The 23,270-nt window shown below is 39.0% G+C and overlaps 2 protein-coding genes and 1 long non-coding RNA gene across 5 annotated transcripts; 2 read left to right on the top strand and 1 right to left on the bottom strand.

Annotated features, from left to right (window-relative positions):
- Positions 1 to 4,765: 4,765 nt before the first annotated feature.
- On the bottom strand, positions 4,766 to 15,022 carry LOC125502741 (partitioning defective 6 homolog beta-like). Of its 2 annotated transcripts, none has more exons than XR_007280501.1 (6): positions 14,757 to 14,978; positions 14,378 to 14,603; positions 10,552 to 10,809; positions 10,362 to 10,498; positions 6,807 to 7,160; positions 4,766 to 4,955 (listed from the first exon to the last, which is right to left on the bottom strand). XR_007280501.1 is itself a non-coding variant. In XM_048661920.1 (6 exons), exons 2-6 carry the CDS (start codon positions 14,817 to 14,819, stop codon positions 6,894 to 6,896), a joined length of 951 nt encoding a protein of 316 aa, XP_048517877.1. In that variant the 5' UTR covers positions 14,820 to 14,870; positions 14,940 to 15,022; the 3' UTR covers positions 4,766 to 6,893. The 2 variants fall into 2 exon arrangements, 1 of the variants encoding a protein (XP_048517877.1); XM_048661920.1 differs by having other exon boundaries at positions 4,766 to 7,160; positions 14,757 to 14,870; positions 14,940 to 15,022.
- On the top strand, positions 8,441 to 10,340 carry LOC125502742. Its single transcript, XR_007280502.1, has 2 exons — positions 8,441 to 8,985; positions 10,129 to 10,340. It is a non-coding gene; the product is annotated as an uncharacterized LOC125502742 (long non-coding RNA).
- Positions 15,023 to 15,198: 176 nt separating the features above from the next.
- LOC109544327 (angiogenic factor with G patch and FHA domains 1) lies at positions 15,199 to 22,112 on the top strand. Of its 2 annotated transcripts, none has more exons than XM_019914430.2 (8): positions 15,199 to 15,564; positions 16,111 to 16,314; positions 16,369 to 16,533; positions 16,595 to 16,676; positions 18,558 to 18,962; positions 19,023 to 19,233; positions 21,560 to 21,659; positions 21,714 to 22,112. In XM_019914430.2, exons 1-8 carry the CDS (start codon positions 15,289 to 15,291, stop codon positions 21,879 to 21,881), a joined length of 1,611 nt encoding a protein of 536 aa, XP_019769989.1. In that variant the 5' UTR covers positions 15,199 to 15,288; the 3' UTR covers positions 21,882 to 22,112. The 2 variants fall into 2 exon arrangements, with proteins under 2 accessions (XP_019769989.1, XP_019769988.1); XM_019914429.2 differs by lacking the exon at positions 16,595 to 16,676 and adding an exon at positions 16,712 to 16,820 and having other exon boundaries at positions 15,200 to 15,564.
- The last annotated feature ends 1,158 nt before the right edge of the window (positions 22,113 to 23,270 follow it).

Raw genomic sequence — 23,270 nt, 5'->3', positions numbered from 1 at the left:
GTCCAGGTTTGCCAAACACGCATTTATGTTTGTTGTTATTGTGGATTATTTAATGTTATTGTGAAACGAAATGCGAGAGATTATTTTCTAAAGCGGGTGCTATCATAATCGCGCGAAGAACTAGAATCAGTAAAAATCATCTGCAAACAATTTTATTCTTAAATGTTAATTCATTTTTAAATAACAATGAGATTTTTAAACGATTTCGCGCATAAACCGTATATTTTATTTAATCAGTTTAGTTTATTATCAGTTTTTTGTTCTTTAAGTAGTTACTTCTGAGGAGTAATTTTAAGTAGTTACTCTAAAGGAAATCATGATATATCATCACTACTTCTACCATCATCATCATCATTCTGCATTTTTAATGAAAAATTAAAAAAGTAACATGTTCCTTTTGGAACCGCATTTTGAAACCTATTACCAAGGTGAAACTGAAACGTTGTAACCTTGTTGTTACAGAAAAAAAAATAACCCTCATAGCACACCTCTATTGTGTATTTAAACCATCCCGCAGCCGTGGAAGATTTAAATTATAATATCCGTCAGGCTGCGGCCAACATACCGCTGGCTATGTTGGAGAGTGGACAGGCACTTGAAAATTGACTGAACGGAAAATTGCGATTTCTATGAAAACCTTAGGAGTTTGGTATAGGAAACCTTTATAGTACTCAATAGAAAATTAGATTTTTTATCTGTTCGTGTCATAAATTATAGGGTGTTCCATTTAAATTAAACAAGTTATTAGCGGTCAAAACTTGCAGTTGTTTGAACACAATTTTGAACACACACACCCTGTATCTGTTACAACAGACACAACTGCTTCTATTGTAGCCACAAGGTCTAATTTGGAATAGGAAGTCGAAATGGGTGTTGCCAATTTAAACTAAAAAGAAAAGTTTTAACGAAATTCCTCAAAAACAACTCACGTTTATTTCGAGATCGTAGACACCAATAATAGTTTACCAGTTTCGAGCTTCGCCAACCTCAGGCACCCTCAAGACCGGTTTCGAGCCTATTTGCTCATTTCCCATGTGGAGCGTGGCTGGAAAAATTAATTACCGCTGTGGTGTCACCACCAGTGTGGCCAGATTGGGCGGTTTATCGCAAAACGGGCTTTTTGCTACGAAAGCTTTAAGAAAGTCGCTATGCGACTTTTGGGCGGTATTTCTCAATTTTTACTTTATTGTTTGGCGTGTTGTCACTGTTATCTTTTACGATTTTTTCACTTAGGCGACTATAGATATGATACTATACTTAATTGTAAAATAAATCAGAACAAGACCAGGAAGTTTTGGAGATTTGCAACAAAATATTTTCAAATATCCTATTTCCTAAACTTATTTAGAATGAGATTTAAGAACTATGAACAATCGAACTTGTTATGCTGCCTTTTCTTGTTGAATAAAGTCAATTTTACTCAATATTATATAAAATGAAAATTAATAGACATAAGTCTACTTATTTTAATTTTATTTCTGACCGGAACTATTTTACTTCCTAATCATGTTTCAACTCACTTCCTCGACTAAAGAGATAAATCATTACGTTTTTAGACGTTTGTTTTGTTTTTTACAGTATTTAATTACAAAATTTGGTATGCAAACATTTGTTTTATAAATTACGAAAAATGCTCTTTGAAATTGTCGTAAAGATAATAGGGATTGCGAGGATTGACAGCACAGCAATTGCGACTGTGGGCGATAAATGAGATAGTCCTGGGCGACAATGCTAACGGAATTCTGGCCACACTGGTAACAACCAAAGGAGTTCGAACGCGCCCTACGACAAATGATTACTGATTGAAGGGTACCGACAAGTACCAATATCACATCTATCAGTTAGAGGAGGAAAAACAACTCCCTGTGGTCAACAGAGGAGTGCTGGAATCGTGGGACGAGGCCAAAATTAGAGGTGAGTTAATACATAGTCGAAGTTGACGCCCGAGGCGAAACCGAGGGGCAGCCCACCCATCCTCTTACTCAGGATGCCCTGCAAAGCCTCCTGCACAAAACAACAGGCAAGAGAAGAAACTCCTGCAGCTCACAGTGCACACCACAAGCTGCCACTAGAACCGGAAGCTACAATGTGCAGCCAAGAAGAACCTGCCGCCTCCCAACTTCAACCAATGGGGAATGAACAACTGGAGCAAACAATTCAAGCCATGCAAGCCCAGATGCAGACGTTCATGATTGCACGGATGAGCAGCCATGTCTAGGCCGGAAAGATCTTTGTGTCACCAACTGGCAGGCTTTCCAGAGAACATTGGAAAGCACCAGCAGGATCCATCAGACGGCAAAAAAGGAACACCTGGACCGGGCAGCCGAAAGACTCACCAGGGACAACAACGCTGGCAACTAACTAACAACGCCATGGCAGCCTCAACATGTCTTTCCGTAGTTCCGATAGCGTAAATGGACAAAATGCCTCCCTGGTTAAACGCCAAAATCAGGGCGAAAACCCGGATAATTCAATGGCAATTTCAGGCTAAACCCAGCTAATAAGTTCTAAACCGGTCCCGGGGGTGCCTGAGGTCGGCGAGCCTCAAAATTTGCATCTTACTTACATAATTTCTTGTTCGGATCATGAATGTCGAGGAAATTCTTGTCTTGGAAAGCACAGGATGAAGAATTTATAAACTAATTTTTTTCTTGGAACTTGAAACCTACAAGAGACTGTTGCACACAAGAGATTGGCTATTTCATTAGAGAATATTTTTTTGTCTTAAATAATTGCGTTTCAGTAGGAAAAGTCATTTTATAGAGGTGAAGGGGGACACCATGGTTAAGGCAGTATGAAAAGAAAATCGGCATTATTTTTAAGAACTACAATGAAACTAACGTCGAGAGAAGAAAGACATGCGAGAAGGCAGAAACAGAATCTTTTTTGAACAACTTTAAGACTGCTGCTCAAAATGATAAAATTACAAAATCTACCCTACACGATAAGAACAAAGGAATAAAAATAATTCTTCGCAAGAAGAAGAGAAACTTAATAAGTTTAAGAATACGCCTCTTTCTAGGTGCCAAAACCATTTTTAACGCTTAATCCATTTGTTCTATGGAATTCGACCAAAGGGACACGGAAAACTCTAAATTATTTAATTGCAAATTTTCTTATCGAAATTTTACTTTTTATTAAGAAAAAACTGAGCATCTTCCGCCTTCACCCCGAATGACGGAATTTTTGAAAATTTTGAAAAATTTGAACAGAGGAAAGCTTAAATTGCCAAAAAGCCAAGTAACCGATATCGTTTTGTATGGTTTAATTTTCGCTATTTTATACAATTAGAACGCTTCGGAAGCATGAAATGTTCAGCTACAACTGAAATCAAACCGTTTGTGGTTAGTTAAACTACGTTCATTTATTAGTCATGGAAAGGCCAAACAGTTAAACCAAACATTGTAGAAAGCATACAGATTCCTGAAGACATTATTTTGGTAAAAAATCTTGATATTCGCTCTAATTCTTCTCTATGTTCGCGTAAAAAAATGTTGACCTATGCCGGCGCGCCTTCGTTATTTCGGTGGTAACGCTTTCACTCGCTCAAACCGCACTCTCAATGGAAGCGAGACCATTTCTCTTAACGGGTTTTTTTGCACAAGCTATAAATAGTTGGAACCAGTGGTGCTTTTGCTCAGTACCAATCATGTTAACTTTGCAGGTAAATATTCGCATCTTAGCGTCGCAGTGAGCTTTAAAGCGCGTTCAGACGGTGACATTAATGTCGTGACGTCAATTTCACAACAATGTCATTGTCTGAACACCCGAGTGTCCCAATGTCATAATGTCGTGACGTTAGTGTCACATATCAAAATTGTTTGATATTCGCGAGAAGTTCACACGCCACCTGGTGACGACAATTTTAACTACAAGTTGTAGTAATTTGATACTTGTTTTGTTGACATTGGTGTTTACATCTGATTGTAATTTGTTTTGCTCTAATCAACTTTTGCAAGCTTTTAAAGAAACAGTTTGAAAAGTGTGTAAGTATTGTTTTATGTTATAAATGTCAAATCAAATCTATTCCTGGGTTTCAGTGATTTATTGTCTCTATTTATTAATCAAAATACGTTTCGGTGTGTTTTTCCACCATCATCAGTTTTTATGTGTAGCGTTGTTGCTGCTTTAAGCCTTGGCATGCATTTTCTGAAATGCATGCCAAGTATATAGGATTTCAGGAAAGTATATACAATGAAGTTATAAATGTCATCAACTCCAATAAATCTCAATCAATAGCAAGTCTGACAACTCTCAACTGTCACTCGACAACGAGTATTTTGACGTTTCGCAGCGCCACCATCAGTAGTAGAACTCGCGACATCATGACACTGCCGATGTCTCGGTGACATTTTGACATTTCTTAAAGACTGTCAATCTTTAGCGCGATATTTTCTTTCACTTGGAGGACACGAGAGTCTGTCGCGACAAAATATGTTGGCGAGTGTGAACACCTAGTGTCATGACATCGATGTCACCGTCTGAACGAGCCTGTATTTTAAAAAATTTGGGGGAGTTTCAGATTCTGCTAATGTGCGCCGCCTTGATATGGGCGCAGCCTCAAGACGCCTACGAACCAGCCAGGCCAGGCACGCACCATTCTGCCCAGTTTCCTTCAAATTAAAACGGTTGGTGTTGCAGGTCGAGTGCAGATTAAGGTGTTCAGGGGCCCGACCGAGGAGGACGGGGGCCAACAGTTCGCCCCTTGGGGCTACTTTGTGAAACAGCCGGCCGACGACCAGAAAAAGTGAAATGTTTTAGACAGTAACTTGAAATATATATATTTCTATATGTGATGCAACTCTATGTATATAAACGATTGCATTTGACATGTACCTCTTAACAATTTAATACTTCGGATTTTTTAAGGCCAATTTTAGGACGGAGCGAGCAGTGATAATGTAAGGGAAAACCGGGTTTGAACTGTGGGAATGCATGTAGGAAGGTACTGAAAACTAAAATTACAAAAATATGTACACTGCTTAGAGTAGAATTGATTAATTAAGTACTGATTTAAGTGCATGATAGACCGTAAATAAAATTGATAAATATCACGAAAATTGTGTAAAATTCGATAAAAATACACTAAAATGGTAATTAACACAAGAATAAATATGATAACACTGCCACTTTAGACTTAACAATATGCTTAACATGCTAAAATTTGCGTGTTCCACGCGACCGAGTGCCGACCGGTTGCACTGCTGATCGGTGAATGGAAGGCCCATTTCGGATGGAAAGAGTAAAAACACAACAAAACCCCAACCGAAATCGGCCCTCAACTCTCTTTGCTTGAGCTGTAAGAGGTTCTACAAGGCCCCAACTTAAACAGGGAAGTTTCACGGGCTTCAGCCTTTCAGGGTTGCATGCAAAGGAAGTCTCAAAGTGCTTTGAATGTCACTATTTTAGTTTTTTGCTGTAACAAAAAATGGAAACCAAAAAGTGTCTGTGTTAATCGAGCTCTCTTGAAGACATATTTGTAGTCAGATTAGATTTTTCCTGGCCCTAAATGGGAGACGGTAAAATATGATTGGAAGTTGTTCGGACAGAAGTCAGAATATAAGGATAGTAGTTTCCGCGCGATTTCCGGCTGTAGCTCACTGTTCAAATAATCTAAGAAAGTGCCAAAAACCGCTATTTGCGCATAACTTTGCCTACAATTCCCACAAAATGAGACCAATTAAATTAAATGCCGTTCATTTGCTTACCCAAAAAAACAAAAATCTGTCGATTTGAGCGTTTTTTAAATTTTCTAAAACTAATTTAGTTTTATCAGACTATGAATAATTTAGTTTTGCTTCTAAAAAATCGTGCTATAACTTTTTTTGAGACGTCGGACAGGGTTCTCCAAGGGTCTATTTTACTCGCAAAGAGTTTAAACATTGGTTTGAAAATCAGGAATTTTTTATGTTAAAAGTTAAAGAATAAATTATTTTCAGCTAAAATTTCCTCATCAATTGCTACGATTTCTATGCAAACGTTAAGCTCTACGACGTTCTGGAGCCCAGCTAATTTTCTCCAAAAAAATCGTTGCACGCAAACTATTGTCCCTATATTCTGGCACCCTTACCAACAACCTCCAATAATTCCTATAAAGCCATTGAAAGCCTACTCTGAAGAAGCAAAAATGAATGGCGATTCGCAACTTTGTCTGAAAACCTCACAAGTAACTCAACGTTCCTTAAATGTTGGTTATTGTGCGTTCCGTAGAAAGCCAAATTCGTTGCGAAACTGTTTGGTTCCTTGCGTGTTTTGCTAAAATTAACGACTTCTGAGTAAAAAAATTGTACTCTTGTCGCGCCTCTCAAAGCTGCGACTTGACAGCGGGCAAAGCACTATTTTATTTACTTACTCTTAAACCATCCAGAAAAATCAGTAGAAACCAAAAAAGCTCCTTATGCAGTGAGCTGACTGGTCAAAATTTTGCAGTGCTGAATTCCTGCCGGCGAACAATTTAGAAGCAAAAATGAATTGTGCAATTCATTGCTTATAAGTTGGTGACGTTGTGCAAAAAACTCAACTCAGGATCAGGAAAAAAATTGTTACTTTGCTCTCTAACTAACTCTCTTTGCGCGAACTGTCACCACTTTGAAAATCCTTTGCATTGCAGTTACGATAATTGAAACGACTGCCCGTCTGGGCAGCCGTTTCCTCGATCCTGCCCCACGACTACACACTATATAAGAAAAATAATCTGGAATACACAGAATATGGAATGTAGAGAACAAGTCTTTAAGTACACGGATTCAGTTCAGTTAGGCAGTAGCGCAATAAAAAAAAACGTAAGTAGAAAGAGTGATACTGACCTGGGAAAGGTTAAAATTTTGATCACAAAAGTTTGATTGTAAAATTTCATTGCTCCAAGCAGGAGCTGCCTTAGGGTTGGGGGCGGTTTACAAGTGCAAAATGCCATCGTCAGTGCCACCCCCGTTGCTGTTCGCCGTCTCCAGGTTGATGTTGGCGGTCAAGTCGACGATTTCGTCCTGATCGAATTTGTCCTCGGGATCGGAGCCCGCCGTTGTTTGCGACTGCTGCGACCCGCTCGACATGTGCGAGTTCCTGCTGAAGCTGCCTCTGCGCACCGGCCCCACCGTTCGCTGATTGGCCGGTTTCACTGTTATAATCAAGTTGCTGCTGTTCGCTATCATCATATCAGTCACCTGGTCAAGAAAATCGTGCATTAAAGTCGTGTCAAACAAGATTTTTTATTCGGATGAAAGACAAAACGAGTAATAAGAACTCGTGAGTTCAACTACCAATACTTAGACACTTTTCAATATATTTAAAGGCTTGCAGAAGCTGAGTAGAACTAAAGAAATCAAGTCCCAATGACATCTAATCAAAATAAGTTTCCAGTGTCAAATTTGACTAGTTAAAGTGTAGTTATAATTAAGCTGCCAGGGGGCGCTGGACTGGAACTCGCGCATGGCCAAAAATCAAAACGAACGTCTAATTACGGAAAGGGATCCGAGCGCTCTTGCCGTGTTGTGGTAACAGTTGACGTCAATTTTCTGTTCTTTTTCCGTCATTTCTGTCAAGCTATTTGCTGATGTTTGGGATTCCAAAGAAAAATAACCGATCATTATCGAATTTATTTCCCGTTTTGGAGGAGGAATATTTTAGATATTTTTAGATAGGGGAAACACCCGTACAGGGTGTTTCCTCATAAGTTGTTTAATTTTACTAAACATTTTTAAATATGAATTTAAAATTAAAATATTAAACACGGAAATGTCAAAATATGACAATCTTTTTTTATGAAACACCGTATATATTTTTGGATAGGTCGATTGGAATTTCCTGATTTCAGAAATATACATATATATTGCCTAACTTTGTATTAGTTATCTTTTCTGTATTATAATTGAAAAAATTTAATTAACAGCAAATCAAATTGGCCTCAAATGAAACAAAAAACTATAGAAAGAGCACATTACGTAATTTATTGCTACTATAAATGTCAAAACCAATAAATAAATAAAAACAAAATAATGAAAATCACTGACTTTGTGTCTGACCTCCGTTACTCTTTAATCTACGTCAATTTTATCCATAACGTTTTGAATATAATGGTATTGATTAATATGGTTAATTGCATCCACTATTTGAAAGCGTCTAACTAGAGTCTAACTAGGTCGGGGCTATTTGGAGGCCATTGTTTAGGGACACGCTCGTCCAATCAAAATTTCAACAATTTTATTTAAAAAAAGTGCTACGGGGCGAACGTTATGGGGTGGAGAAAGCGCCTTGTTGAATTTCAATGCTACTTTGATTTGTCGCTATTTATAATTTTTAAAACGTAATATAGGAAAAACGGTTCATGCAAATATAGGCGAAATATATATTTTTGAAATGAGGAAATTATGAAAAATCAAGACGGTCAAATTTTAACATTTCCGTGTGTTTTATATTTTAATTTTAAAATTAGATTTAACAATTTTAAATTAAATTAAACAACTTTATCACATAATAATTTTTCATTCACATCTATAGAAGTAAGAGTTTTTTACGGTAAGGTAAGAGATTGAGTTGCGCGGCTTGATGGTTCCGTACCCGTTCAGCTCCCCTACATGGGTAAATGCTTGACAGAAATGACGTAAAATATTGTCACTACCACGGCAACAGCGCACGGAGCCTTTTCCGTAATTAGACGTTCGTAAAATAAGACATAAATTTCATATTCTAAATTTGATGTCAATGGCACGTTCTGACGTTTGTAATTTTTCAAAAGCGTGTTTTTGTAAGCACATTGAAGTGAAACAACGAGGGTCGAAAATTCTATGTGCTGAACCCGACCAGAAGGTAAAGATGCCGTAAGCGTGGGTTTCAACTTCCAACCTTCCAACAGCTGTTTTCATTGCATAAGTTGCATGTTTCGCATGACATCTGCGCTATTTAAAAAGATGTTTTGCGTGTGTTGCAACATTGGAGAAAGCAGAAAAAGACTTCAGACTGAATTGGTAACAAAGCCACAATTTACAAATTGTAAGTAAACTTTAAATTTGGATCAGTTGTTGGTAAACCTAAGTAATTAATTAAAAATGTCGATCCTTTTTAATGAAAATACGAAAAAATATAATGAGAGTGGCAAGTTCAATTTATCACATTAACTATTGCGCACAGTGGGCTTAATTCACGAGTTCAAAAGTCCAGACGCCTCCTGGTGGCTAAAATTATAACTACAAGTTATGTAGTAATTTGACACTTTGTACTGTTGACATTGGTGTCACTTTGGCGTTTACATCTCATTGTGATTTGTTTTGATATATTCAACTTTTTGCAAGCTTTTAAAGAAATACATAGAAACAGATCTAAACGTGTTTAAGTATTGTTTTATGTTATAAATGTCACCAACTCTAGTTCGCGAGTTCAACTACCGATGGTGGAGCTGCTAAACGTCAAATTACTCGTTGTCTAGTGACAGTTGAGACTTGTTTATTTATTGGAGTTGATGCCATTTATTGTTATTATAAATTGTGTATTGTTTTATGTTTAAAACAATGCTTACACACTTTTCGACCGGTTTCTATTTCTTTAAAAGCTTGCAAAAAGTTGAATAGAACAAAACAAATCACAATCAGATGTAAACACCAATGTGATACCAATGCCAACAAAACAAGTGTCAAATTACTAGTTAACTTGTAGCTATAATTTTAGCCACCAGGCGGCGCCTGGACTTTTGAACTCGCGAATAAATAAACAAGTCTCAACTGACACTCGACAACTAGTAATTTGACGTTTAGCAGCGCCACCATCGGTAGTTGAACTCGCGAATAGTCCGTGCGAAAAAGTAAAAGTAATTGACGAGGTTCGTTCTCACAGCCGCAAGAAACCGATTCCTGACAACTAATGTCCGCAATAAAGCAAATTGCTTTCGCACAGACATTTGATTGGTTTCAAAGTAACGGTCCACTGTTCTCACACAAATTTTCTTCAAGCAAAAGGATGCCATTTTAAGGCGTGTGGTCAATAAATGAATAAATAAATAATCAGAACGAGTGATTTTGAATCGACGGAAGAACGTGAAGTTTCTGAATTTTGTCATTCAGCTACCTATACAGACCTACTTAGAATGTTTAATTGAAGAACGGACAAGGCCGATGAAACTTAATTTATGGACTATTTAAGCACAAGAGACAGCGTAGAAGTGGCAAGCTTTGAATATTGGCCATATGTATTCTACGCCAATATCAACTATGAACAAGAACAAGCCAAAACGGAACCCTGGTGACGCATCTACGCGTTAAAACTGGTTTGGAAACAGTCACGAACCGGTTGTAAACTTGCCATGAGAACAAACCTATGATGCTTCCAATCGAATAAAAAATACTTCCGCTTAATTGTTTGTTTGGGCAACGTACTTGATCCAGAGTTTTCCCGGCCACCTCGATTCCATTCACTTCCAGCACCTCATCGTTGACCGCTAGCAGGCCTGTCGACTCTGCCAGACCGCCAGGCACGAGCCTGGATATAAACACGCCTGGTATTTTCTCTAAGCCTGCAACAGAAGTGGACTTAGCGTCGATTTGCACGGCGTAAAACAAACCGCACCGTTTTGTGTAACCTTGACACTGGTTCCATCCCTGATGTAAAACCCCAACGGCTTGTCGGAACCATGCTTGAGCAGCCGAACTCTTCGGCACGTCTCCGGCACGATGTCCACATCGATGATGGCCGACACTTGTCGGAAATCGTGCGGATTTGAGATGGGGAGGATTTTGGTTCGGGCTGGGGTGCCCCCCAAGATTGTCGAGATTAAGTTGCGCGGCTTGATGGTTCCGTAGCCGTTCAGCTCCTCTAAACTGTCACCTGCAAGACAATTAATGAATTAGTTAATGAAAAATTAAGAAAATGAACGTTACACAGCCAAATTCGAAAGTTGCGTTTTTTTTTTGGATCTCAACATATAAGTTTAAAGATAAACCAAATATCTCAAAACTTTTTCGGATTTTGCTCTTTTATTTTATATGTTTTGTAACTAAACACAAGATTAAATTTCTCTTCTTCGAACATTTATCGAAAAAAGTAACTTTCAAGCCAAATACAATTGGAGCGATCGAGGTTTTTTACTACGCAAAAATTGCACTTCGAAAACACCAATTAACAGCCTTTATTCCCCACTAAATCTTCAGAAGTAGTATATTTGAAAACATTTCTACCAATCAATGATACATTTTCAGTTTTCTTATATAAAAAAGATCAGAAAAGCGGTTGCTCAGAAATGTTCCTTCAAATTGCAGCAGCAGACAACGCAATTTGTTCCTAAAAACCAGTTTTTTGTGTGACGCTCAAGGTCCTTAATCGTGCAGAAAAAAGCGCAGAAAACTTTTTTAATAGCACCAACACAGCTTTTCTTGATTACTGCAGACTTTTGATCAGTTGACGCTTCAGGCGCTCATTTTGGCTTCAAACTACACAAGTAACGCTCTTAACAAAAGCTTTAGAACAACCGCTCTCAGAAAATTGGTGTCAAAACTCCAAAGGCGCAAATAACGCGACTTGTTCCTACAAGCTCAATCAGGTTAAATGTGCATCATCGAAGATGTATGGCAAATTAGTGGCTTTGATGCTCAAGAATCTAGAAAAGTGTTCAACGGAGACTCAGAAGACTTTTTAGTGTTGCTTGCACGACGCTCAAAGAGAGGCTCAAATTAAGAAGATTAAATAGACTTCATTTCAACTGCAGTGAAACGCGCAAGAATTGTGTGGATGAACAGTGGAAATATGTTTTTCTGGTTAAATTGGTAAATAAATAGTTTTTTGCTGAAAGAGTTGAGTGGCGGCTAAACTTTCACCAGTGTCGACCAATAGCTAAACATTACATTTTTATTGGGAAAATTGGTGATTGTTTTGAAAAACTTTGACGAAATCGGTTTCGGACCAAAGCGTTCAACTAAACTGCTCAACAAAATGAACGATTAAACACCAAAATCTGCCCCAACTTTGGAACTGAATACATTCTCATTGCTTCAAGCGATTTAGTTGATTTTTTAAGATCACTGTAAACAGACGAAATAAGCGAAAAATTCAATAACGCTTTGCGATATTTTAAGGCTTGTGGTGTTGAAATACAAAAAATCGTGTTTTGTTCAACTGCCAACACGCTGAACTTTGGCCAATTTTGTATTGTTTCATCCGCCACCCTGTAGAAACTTTATCTGGAGCAATAATTGTTTGCAAAAACACACACTAACCGAAAACGAATTGCACTAAGTGACGCTTCAAGTAGAAATCAAGTCGCAGTAAGTAAGTTACATCAAGAGGCGGGTTTTCAACAGAAATCGCAAACAAAATGAGCACATGAGAAGAATGAACAGAGGGAGAACAGAGAACAAATCACCACTGGCAAGAAGTACCGGAACGCCACGGAAAATATGGAGCGACAATCTTATCATCAACTAAAACCGCAATGTGCAGAATAAACCGGCAACCTGCCTAAAATAGAGAACGAAGTAGAAAAATAATTGGAACAGTTGCAGAAAACGGACTGAAAATCAGAAAGATAAAATAGAATAAATGTGCATTGGAAATGGGCAGCTAGACGGATCATTCGACAAAGCAGTTAAATAAAGGAACGCTTACAGAGGCGAGCAATTGGTCAATGAAATAAACAAAATTTCCACAGGCCCTGGAATAGAGGAGGAAAAAAAGGAATTAAGGAGGAGGAAAAGCTAGAATACAGAAAAGAGATAAAAGGACGAGATTTGGAGGAAAACTTGTGGAGATCGGACTCATACTGTCGGACAAAAGTAGAGCAAAGTTTTGAAATATGCAGAGTGAAATTAATTTTTAAATATTTAATTAATAAATAATAACTTTTTTCTGCCTACCCATATCAACCTGGCTTTAAAACACAATTATTTTCCGTTCATATTTACGCAAGAAATGTATTCTCGTTCGAAGTCGCTAACAGCCAGTTCTCGAAATTTTTTGAGCAACTTTTTAATTGCAAATTAATACGTAAAAAAGATCGAAGAGTAATAGATCGAGTAAATGCTGTGAATTTTATTGATCACGATGATGTGAAACACGAATTATCCAGGAAGATGGATCCGCACGTGGTGGTTGTGTGGCCTCCACGTTGATCCGATCTCACGCTCTTAGATTTTTTATGTGGGCTTTATCAAAGATAGGTTTGCGCGCATTAAAGTTGGATGCATGCTGCCGATAAAAAAATCCTATCAAGAACTGGGGTTTATCATTTAGTTGGAATCAGAGAAAAAAATCAAATTTCATGTTCTTTTCTGGGTTGGAATACGAAGGTCTGGTGCATTCAGCAAAAGGGTTTTAACATTAAAAATTTACTATAGAAATCTAAAGTTGTTTAATTTAAGTCTGTTACTTGTTGTGACTAATTTGCATTTAATGCATCCAAGAGTTTCTTCTTCTGCCTGGACCTCTTCTACCGTCCACCTTGCCCTGAAGGATAAGTTGCTGAAGGCGATATTCGTTGTGTCTCATCAGATGGCCAAAGTATTCCAGTTTACTTTCTTTATCATGAATGTGATTTCTTGTTGTTTGCCGATTCTTCTGAGTATTTCTTCGTTTGTGACCTTACAGGATATTTGGAGAACACGCCGATATACCCACATGTCTCAAAGGCCGAGATCTTTTTCATAAGTTGTTCTGACACGGTCCATGCTTTTACTCCGTATAGCAAGACTGTGAATATGTAGCAATTTAGTAGTGAGATGTTTCTTCAGCTAAATGTTTTTCATTCTAACAAAAGTTGTTCTTGCCTTCTCAATCCTGGATTTAATTTCTAGGGGGATGTCCCATTGACTGTGAAGAATTGTCCCTAAATATGTATATTTTTCAACGTGTTGTATGGGTGTTTGATTTAGTGTAAGTCTTCCTATTGGTATTCGTTGTTTACTAATGCACATCCACGTTGTTTTTGATATATTTAGTCCGAATTCCTCGGATACATTGTTCACCTTCTGTAATAGACTGAATATCTTCAAGACTGTCAGCTATGATGGCAGTGTCGTCCGCATATCTAATGTTATTGATGAGTTCTCCATTCATCTTTATTCCCTCTGTAGCATCATGAAGCACCTCGTCAGAGATCGCGAGATGAGTCAAAATTGATAAGTGTCCTGCACAATCCCCAGACCTAAACCCTATTGACATTTGGGAGGAAGTGGGACGTCGCATTCGAACGCAAATTAACAAGCTTTGATAGCTAAAATTCGTGATGTTTGGACCAATCTTCCACACAATGTAATTCAAAAGTTGATTGCTCAGTTCCGCCTCGTAATTGCTCTACTTTTGTCGCCCCGATTCTCGTAGTAATTGTAGTTGTATGATACATATTATTTATAATTTTGAACTTGATTGCAAACCGATAAATGGGTTTAAAAACCTGTTAAAGCACCTTTTCTCTGTATGATGACTCTGAGTAGAGGTTTGGCGTTGACTAGGGCTCTTCGGAGGTTGTCGTCATTATTAATAGGCAGCAAATCCTGGTCGCTTGGGTCTATGTACGAGATTAAAAACGCCAAGTTCCTAAGCTTGTGCAGTTTTTCCAGCAAGGCACTGAACTCCTCGAACTTGGCTTGGCCAGTTCGCTCCAAGGAGAATCTCCGGAACTCTGCTTCGAACTGAAACAGAACCAGCAATTAAACTGCATGCTTTTTTGGCTCACTTCCACATCCATCAGCCGTCTAGCCAAATTGGCGAGTTGCCGCAAATGGGGCCGTTTGCGCCGCCCGCCAATGGGCCCCCATACCCCAGCGGTCTTAAAAAGGCGTTACCTTGCTTTTCACTTCGATTTTATTGTCTGCGACATTTCTCGCTGCGATTCGGTTCCTGGACATTTTCGGGCATTTAGGGCTCCTATGGCACGCACCTACCACCTCAGACAGTCACTTTTCGGGGAAAACAACCAAATTAACATAAAACATAAAGGAATAAATCACTGATGATGAGTTATTTACGTTTTGGACTTCATTCTTTCAATGGCTGGCTCGTCGGATGACAGCAACCACTGACAACCAGTACCAACCCTTTGTGGCGCTGAACTACCAAAAGTCCCCGTGATTTAGCCGTTAAATTGCATAAAATCGCCAAAACGGCTTATAAACTTTACGCAACATTTATCACTGCAGGCACATAATGAACAAAAACCGTCAAAAATGGACAACAATTGAAATATCAACAAACTTTTCTAACCCCTAACCTACAATATTCGACCATTCGGAGCCCTAACCCCACTTCGGCAGTGACACTCAGCTGACAGTTATTTCAGCTGGGTTTCCAGAAACATTGCGCCTTTTCTCTGAAACCATGGACTCCAGAAGGAAATCATCCACTTCATCCCGGTCCCGAAGTGGCTCTGTAGGAAAAATATCATCCAGATCAAGCCACAGTTCCCTGGAAGCGAAGAACTCCGCTAATGGCGGATCTAACTACGGCGAAATCCACAAACTGGATGAGGAATTGATGGGGAAACTCAAGGAGTTTCCCGAGGTGCTAGAACTGGTCCAGAAAATGCAGCGCATCATCCAGAAGCAAGTGAAGAAAATCATCAAGTGGAAGTTGAAGTACAAGCAGATGAGCGAGGTAGGTTTGTTGACTTCTTTGATTTCACCACTTTAATCAGACAAAAAAAGACTATCAAGCATCAAGCAAAGCACCCTTTAGATTGGATTTGGGGCTCTCTTTTGAGGTGGGCGTTATTGTTGTATATGTTTTATTTGTTTGGACAAATCTCTTATGAACTAGAGCAAGTTTAGGTACATTCAGAGTAAGGCAAACTCGTGATGTCCCAGGCAACTTCTCTCTCAATAAATGTTGAATACTAAGGTTATACACACTTAAATATAAAAACCCCACTTTTTTATCCAACGCGATTTTACCATTTGCAACCAGCACCTCCCGTTGTCTCTTCGCTGAGGTGCACCCAGAGACAAGAGTTACACAGAGTTAAGCAATGATTACTTGTCTCTGGTTGCACCCGCTTCGCACCCCCGGGTTGCCGGTGGTTGCGATAATTTCGACACAAATATGCGATGATGCACAAGAGCCTAAACATAATCGGCCTCCTCATTGCCTGTTTCCACGTTCTGGTGTACCATTCATGCATTAATCTTTTTCTGTGTTTTTTAGAGAAAGACCCGTCATGCCTCCACTCAAACCCATTTCTCAAGCGGCCTGACTGAAACGACCTCAACCAATGGACAGAAAGAGCCAAAAAGCCTGGCTGAAGATATAAAAGAAGCTGCGGAGCAAGCAGTGCAGTCCTCTGGGTTTGTTTACGAAGAAACCTCTGGTCTCTACTACGACTACACGAGCGGCTATTACTACAACGCTGTGAGTAACCATTTGCCCTTTGATGTACGCAGTTCTAATCGCTCATTGTGGCAGGAATACGGTCTGTATTACGATGCCTCATCAGGGACTTATTTGAACTACAACCAGGAGACGAAGACGTATGAGTATCATTCGCAAGTCACTCCCGCTGAACCCGCTAAAGATTCTGTATGTCTAAGCAGAAAAAAGCGACGAGCGAAAAATAAAAAGAAAGCAAAAGTACTGAAGCAACTGTTGCCTAAAAAACTCTTAGACTTAATTATGTTTTTCGTGTTTGCAGGTAAACAGCTTCTACCATATGGAGACTCTTTCAAGTTCTTTCAATAATATGAACATATCTAATCTACGCTGCCGCCCGTTGGGTACGTATGACAAGTAAAATTCATATCATTTGCAGGAGCCCAAGCGACCGAGGTTTGACGAGTTTGGGATCGATTTTGAAGAGGGCGAGTGTTCGGACAGTTCGGCCACTTTTGAGGACGACGAATGCGTTTCTGACTCAAGTGGTACATATGTTTTATCTATTTTTTTGTCATGGAACTCAACTTGAATTACTTGCTTTTGCCCCGGCAAGATTGTCTGCATTTTAGCACACACAAGAGTTCGTTTGCAGTAAATTTCAAAGCTAAATTGTCCACTTTCTTATTATTTTTTCCGGATTAACTTCGGAACTAGATCAATTCTGACTGCTTAGAGCRAATTGATTTCCACTTGAAGCGTTATTTAGTGCAATTATTTTTCGGTTCTTGCGTGCTTTTGCATACAATTGTTGCTTCAGACAAAGTTTCTGCAAGGTGGCGAAAGAAACAGTGCAAAATTGGCGAAAGTTCAGCGTGTTTTCAGTTGGACAGAAACTCTAAGGCCATAAGCATTGAGATCCCGGAAAGCGTTTTTTAATTTTTCGCTTATCTCGTTTATTTACAGGGTGGTTTTAAAAAATCAACTGAATCGCTTGAAGCAATCAGAATTTATCCAGTTCCAAAGTTGGGTCAGATTTGGGTGTTTAACGGTTCATTTTGTTGAGCAGTTTAGTTGAATGCCTTTGATCCGAAACCGATTTCGGCAGAGTTTTTCAAAACAAGCATTAATGAACCCAATTGAAAAATGAAATGTTTAGCTAGTGGTCGACACTCGTGATAGTTYAACCGCCACTCAAGTCGWTTCGACAAAAACATATTTGTTTAGCAATTTAACTGGAAAAACAGGAAATATTTCCACTGTTCACCCGCACAATTTTTGCGCGTTTCACTGYAGTTTGAAATKAAGTCCATTTAATCCTCTWAAGTTGAGCCGCTCTCTCAGCGTCGTGCCAGCAACACTGAAAAKTCTTCTGAGTCTCYCTTGAACGTTTTTCTAGCTTCTTGGGCATTGAAGCCACTAATTTACCAAATATCTGTGATAATTCATATTTAAGCCTGATTGAGCTTTATGGAACAAGTCGCGTTATTTGCACCTTTGCAGTTTTGGCAACACTTTTCTAAGTGCGGTTGTTCTAATGYTTTTGTTAATGGCGTTACTTGTGTAGTTTAAACCCAAAAATAAGCTTCTGAAGCGTCAATTGAACCAATCAAGAAAATCTGTGTTGGTTTAATTTWYWTTTAAKTTAATTTCTGAGCTGTTTTCTRCACGATTAAGAGCCTTGAGCGTTACGCAAAGAATTTCAGCCTGAACTGGTTTTTAGGAACAAATTGCGTTGTCTGAACTGCTGCAATTTTGAAGGAGCGTTTCTGAGCGAGCGTCGCAGCTTTTCTGATCTTTTTTACGTAGAAAAACGGAAAATGTATCATTGATTCTTGGGAATGTTCTACTTCTGAAGATTTAGCGGCGAATAAAGGCTGTTAACTGGTGGTTTAGGAGCGCAATTTTTGCGTAGTTTTTCGATAAATGTTTAATACAGATAAATTATCTGGTGTTTCAAGCGACAATTATTCTTCATAATTCCGCAGTTTTGAATGCGAAAAGGCCATTGGGAGGTTTGGAGTCAATCTAAATCTATCTGAAAAGAGTTTCGCTCCATTAAGGAACGGATCTGATACCTCATGAAGAGTCGGCACGCGATTCAAAAGATTTTATTCGTCCGATCTGGACTTGGCAAATAAAATATCTGCGTATTTGAGGCAATTGCAAAAAATTGAGGCATTTTACCGGCAAAGGTTTACCAACCAGGCCTTCGCTTGGTGACCGTCTTCCATCCGTAGACGTGTTCCTGTCGAAAATTTTCATTGTGTAACCATTTGTTTCAGATGTGTCCAAGCAGTATCCACCCTGCATGCGCATGATAGTGGAATCAACAGAAATCCCCAAGATAAAAGTCGGGTCGCTTTTCATCGTCACTTGCGATGGAGGCACGATTGGGCGCGAAGGGAACCACTCGGTTCTGCTGCCCGACATCAACGTCAGCAAGCATCACCTGAAGCTATTCTACAATGAGGACACTTCCACCTATTCCATTGTGGATCTGGGTTCGAGAAACGGCACCCTGTTGAACGGCAAGCGATTGGCCAGTTCGAAGCAGGAAAGCGACCCAGCGGAGGTGCCACATGGCAGCAAACTGCAGCTGGGTTCCACCACTTTGCTTTGCCATGTGCATGAAGGAAGTCAGACTTGCGGGCACTGCGAGCCGGGGCTGTTAATCGAGGAACCCAAAGGTACCATGCAGTTGCGGTTGGTTTTCCATTCCTCAACATACGTCTTTTCACTTGGCTTAGATCCGCCAGTGCCGATAAGCGGCAGTAAGAAGAGCATCAGCCAGCAGTTCAAGAGCGAGTTAAGGAGACTGAGGAAGCAGCACGGATTCTTGGGGTCCAATGAAGACCCTTCTAGGTTGCGGGAAGGGTACACGGATCGGGCGGAGAGGCGGCGCAACGAAGTGGGCAGTCAGAATCCCTATGAAAAGACCAAAGCCGCCTCCTTAGATGAGTGAGTAAAGTTATCCAGGAACTGTTAAATATTTCGGGAGTTCTTCAGTCACTCAACGAAGCAACTGAGTTGCGATTTTATGGTCGTTTCTGTTGCGTATTTACTCACTCTTTTCTTCATGGCTCATTGACTTTGGCTGCGATTTTCGAAACTAAAGATACCCTTTGAAGACAAGTTAATTCTCTTAAAAAAAATCCCCGGAATGCAACAAAATCTTCATCGATTTAGGCAATTTAAAAAGGTTCAAGGCGTCGTCGGGGCCCAATTATCAATTTTCCGAGTTGCAGTTTTGTACATAAACTTCCAACTTTTGCTCCGATTTTAGAAATTCAAAATCATGTCTCCAGTCAACTGAATGTTCCTAAAAAACCGCTTTTTGAATGATGTGTGTGTCATCGGAAATTTTTTGAGAAAACATAGTTAAATCACATCTAGAAATGTTTTTCGGGCTTACATGGCTACAAAGCCCGAAAAACATTTCTATATGTGATTTGACCGGCCGTGAAAGCCTTCATAGTCTGATAATCCAGTTAAAGCTTCATCTGCGCCTCTCCATGCGTGGGTTAACTGTTCCCTTCATAACTCCCTGATTTTGGCCACAAAATTGTAAACTCAGGAAACCCTTTGTAGACAGCTAAATTCCCCAAAGAAACCTGTTCGTAGAAAATTTCGAGCTTTTAAATGTTTTTCCAGTAATCGACTGCCAAAGTTCACTGAGTTTTTTGGTGATTTTTGAAACTCGAGAAAGATTTTGTAGGAAGTTAAATTCCCGAATGAAAGCAGTTGCTTGCTCATAAAATTCGCAATTTTTTTTTAGAAAACCGCCTATCAATGTTTCAACACCGTGTGCCACCAGGCATCGATACACTTTTTCTTTCATTTTACACCGACTACTTTACTGCGATTTCACAAATTTAAAAACGGTTTTGAAGATATATAAACTTAAAGTTTTAGTAAACTTGAAGTTCCAGCTGCACCGAACATTCATAGACTCCGTGTTTTCATCCGAACTCATTAAATTTTGCTGCGGTTTTGGAACTTCCAAAATCGTTTTGAAGACAATTCAATTCCCTAATTAAAGCTGTTCTTTGTACATTTTGAGTTCTGGAAAATTATTCGAGAAAATCTACGGTTGAAGTTTAGACTGCGCCGAACCATACATCGACTCACTCTTTCTTTCGTAACTCACTGACTTTGGTTGCATTTAAAAAATTTGAAAACTATTTTATAGACAAATCAATCACCTAAGAAAACCAGTTTTCCGTAATTCTATGCCGTATTTTGCCGTTTTTCCAGGAACAGAAAAACTTAAAGTTTCAACTGCACCGAACATTCATTGACTCTATGTTTTCATCCCAACTCATTGAATTTGGCTGAGATTTGGGCACTTTCAAAAGCGTTTTGAAAACAATTCAATTCCCTAATTAAAACTGTTCTTTGTACATTTTGTGTTCAGGAAAAGAATTCGAGAAAATCTACGGTTGAAGTTTAGACTGCGCCGAACTATACAGCGACTCACTCTTTCTTTCGTAACTCGCTGACTTTGGCTGCGATTTAAAAAAATTTAAAACTATTTTATGGACAAATCAATCCCCTAAGGAAACCAGTTTTTTGTAATTCTCTGCCGTCCGTATTTTTTCTCACTTGTCTAGAAAACTTAAAGTTTCAACTGCACTGAACATTCATCGACTCCGTGTTTTTATCCGAACTCATTGAATTTTGCTGCGGTTTTGGAACTTTAAAAAGCATTTTGAAGACAATTTAATTCCCTAATTAAAGCTGTTTATTGTACATTTTGTGTTCTGGAAAATTATTCGAGAAAATCTATGGTTGAAGTTTAGGCTGCGCCCAACCATACGTCGACTCACTCTTTTTTTGTAACACTGACTTTGCTTGCGATTTTAAAAATTTTAAAACTGATTTGTGGACAAAGCAATCCTCTAAGAAAATCAGTTTTTCGTAATTCTCTGCCGTATTTTTTGCCGCTTTTCCAGGAAACTTAAAGTTTCAACTGCACCGAACATTCATCGACTCCGTGCCTTCATCCCAACTCATTGAATTGGGCTGCGATTTTCGAACTTCAAAAAGCGTTCTGTAGACAAATAAATTCTCTAATCTAATGAGTATTCGAGAATTTGTGCATTTTGCATTAAGGGAAAATTGCGCTCAACCAGACATCGATTTACTCGTCAACAAAAGTAGGAACTTTGTCCCCGATTTCGGAAACCTCTAACTTTCTAAAACCCCCCTGGACATTTAAAATATTCGCGTCATGACAAGGTTTTCCAGAAAAAATGTAGATTTCAACACTGTTTGTTAATTGCAGATCAATCACCTCCGAGAACAAAGGCTTTAAACTGCTTTCCAAGATGGGGTGGAAAGAGGGAGAATCCCTGGGAAAAGATGGAACTGGCCGCATTGAACCAGTAAGACTCGATTTTAGGTAAAAGTCTCTGAATAATCCTGTCGTTTTTGCTCAGGTTAAGGTGGTATCAAATGCCGGTACAGCAGGAATGGGGGCTGCAGTGGAAGTGCCTCTGGTCGTGCCAAAGAATCCGAAGCATCAGATTTGGATGAAGACGCAGGAGCGTTTCAACAAGTTGCCCGAAGAAAACCCGTTGGACGAGCCCGTGGATTTAGATCAATGATTTTAGCAGCCAAATTTTAGCATTTAGTTGGATATTTACCAAGTCTGTTGCGAGTCGTTGAAAGAAAGTGTTTTACAAAGTTGCCTTTGAATGTTGAAGAACTGGAATTGCGTCATCCATAACCGTCGGGCGAATTTGGGCGCTCGTTTACTGTTCGCCCGTGGATAGTCGTGGTGTTTTCGTATTGAGCAATCATTAATTCTGTTAATCGAAAATGATAATTTTAATTCACTTTGGGCTATTTTTTTACCCATAAACAAACAAAACAAGTTTTTAACTAGCACGTGTTATGTTCTATGCGGTACCCTTTCCAGTCCTCTTCTGGTTAATCTCACGGTTCTGCCGAGTTTCCGTTCCATTTGCGGCATTTCCATTGACCAGCTCTTCATGTTGTTCAAGTGGAGGGAGGGCGATTTCCAGAACACCAAGAACATCAGCCTGAAGCACGTCACTGGATAAACTAGCAGAAACTTCTTCAGCCATTCGATGACATGAGCGGTTTGGGTTTTCACAGTCATTTTTGCTTTTTTCTGTTTGAACTGCACTGTCAGCACTGGAATCGCACTTGATTATGCTGATTGAGGTCAGAAGGTGGCGGCTTTAAAGCCGGGAAATTTACATTTTATATTCGGTGGATTTGTAAGTAGGATTGGATTGTAAGGATTTGTAGTAGGTGCTGCATTTGGCTGCGATTTTGGATGGAATATTCAAAAAGGGTCTGTTGAAAAAGAACATTTTCCCAGAGGTAACAGTGGGGTGGGCTCACTTAGGCGGTGCCATCTCTATTCAATTATGATATGTACAAAAAACGTGTTAATTTGTTTATCGGTCCTAAAACCGCTGTTTTTTCGGACGTATTTTGAGGTACTGAATCGAATGCTACCATCAGTTTCTTTCTACGTATCGACCAAAAATAGGGAAACTCGAAAAATGAGGAAAAAAGTTTCAATAAAATGACCTGTAACGACCGACGACGATAAGCTTTGTTTTAAATTATTTATTTTTCATGTGTTTCGAGCTGCTGAATCCAGTCGAGCGCTTATTTTCTGTCTTCGTATTTATAATTTTTTTTATGGAAACATTTTGCATGTTTTTTCAAATTCAACTGCATTTTTTCCATTAGACGACATTTCTTTACATCGTCCAGGACTTTTCCAAAATTATTCATTCATTGGTTCCTTCCTCACTCGACTTTTATTTTTGTTGGTCTTTCTTTTGTTCAATTTTTTTATAATTAATAATTTTAACATAAAGATTAGATCACTGCGCACTTTTGTCATTTACTGTTTCTATTCTAAGCACAAACGTTGATAATCAGGAATATTTGTCGTTCGATTTTGTTGAATCTTCTTCGATTTCGTGTTGGAACCGCAGCAGTTTTTAGAAAGT

This window comes from Dendroctonus ponderosae, unplaced genomic scaffold (genome assembly GCF_020466585.1).
Source record: "Dendroctonus ponderosae isolate FM_Combo_2020 unplaced genomic scaffold, Dpon_F_20191213v2 Dpon_F_20191213_10, whole genome shotgun sequence".
Classification (NCBI taxonomy): domain Eukaryota; kingdom Metazoa; phylum Arthropoda; class Insecta; order Coleoptera; family Curculionidae; genus Dendroctonus; species Dendroctonus ponderosae.
Note: the sequence above shows the minus strand (reverse complement) of the source record. Positions and strands in the feature narration are given on the sequence as shown.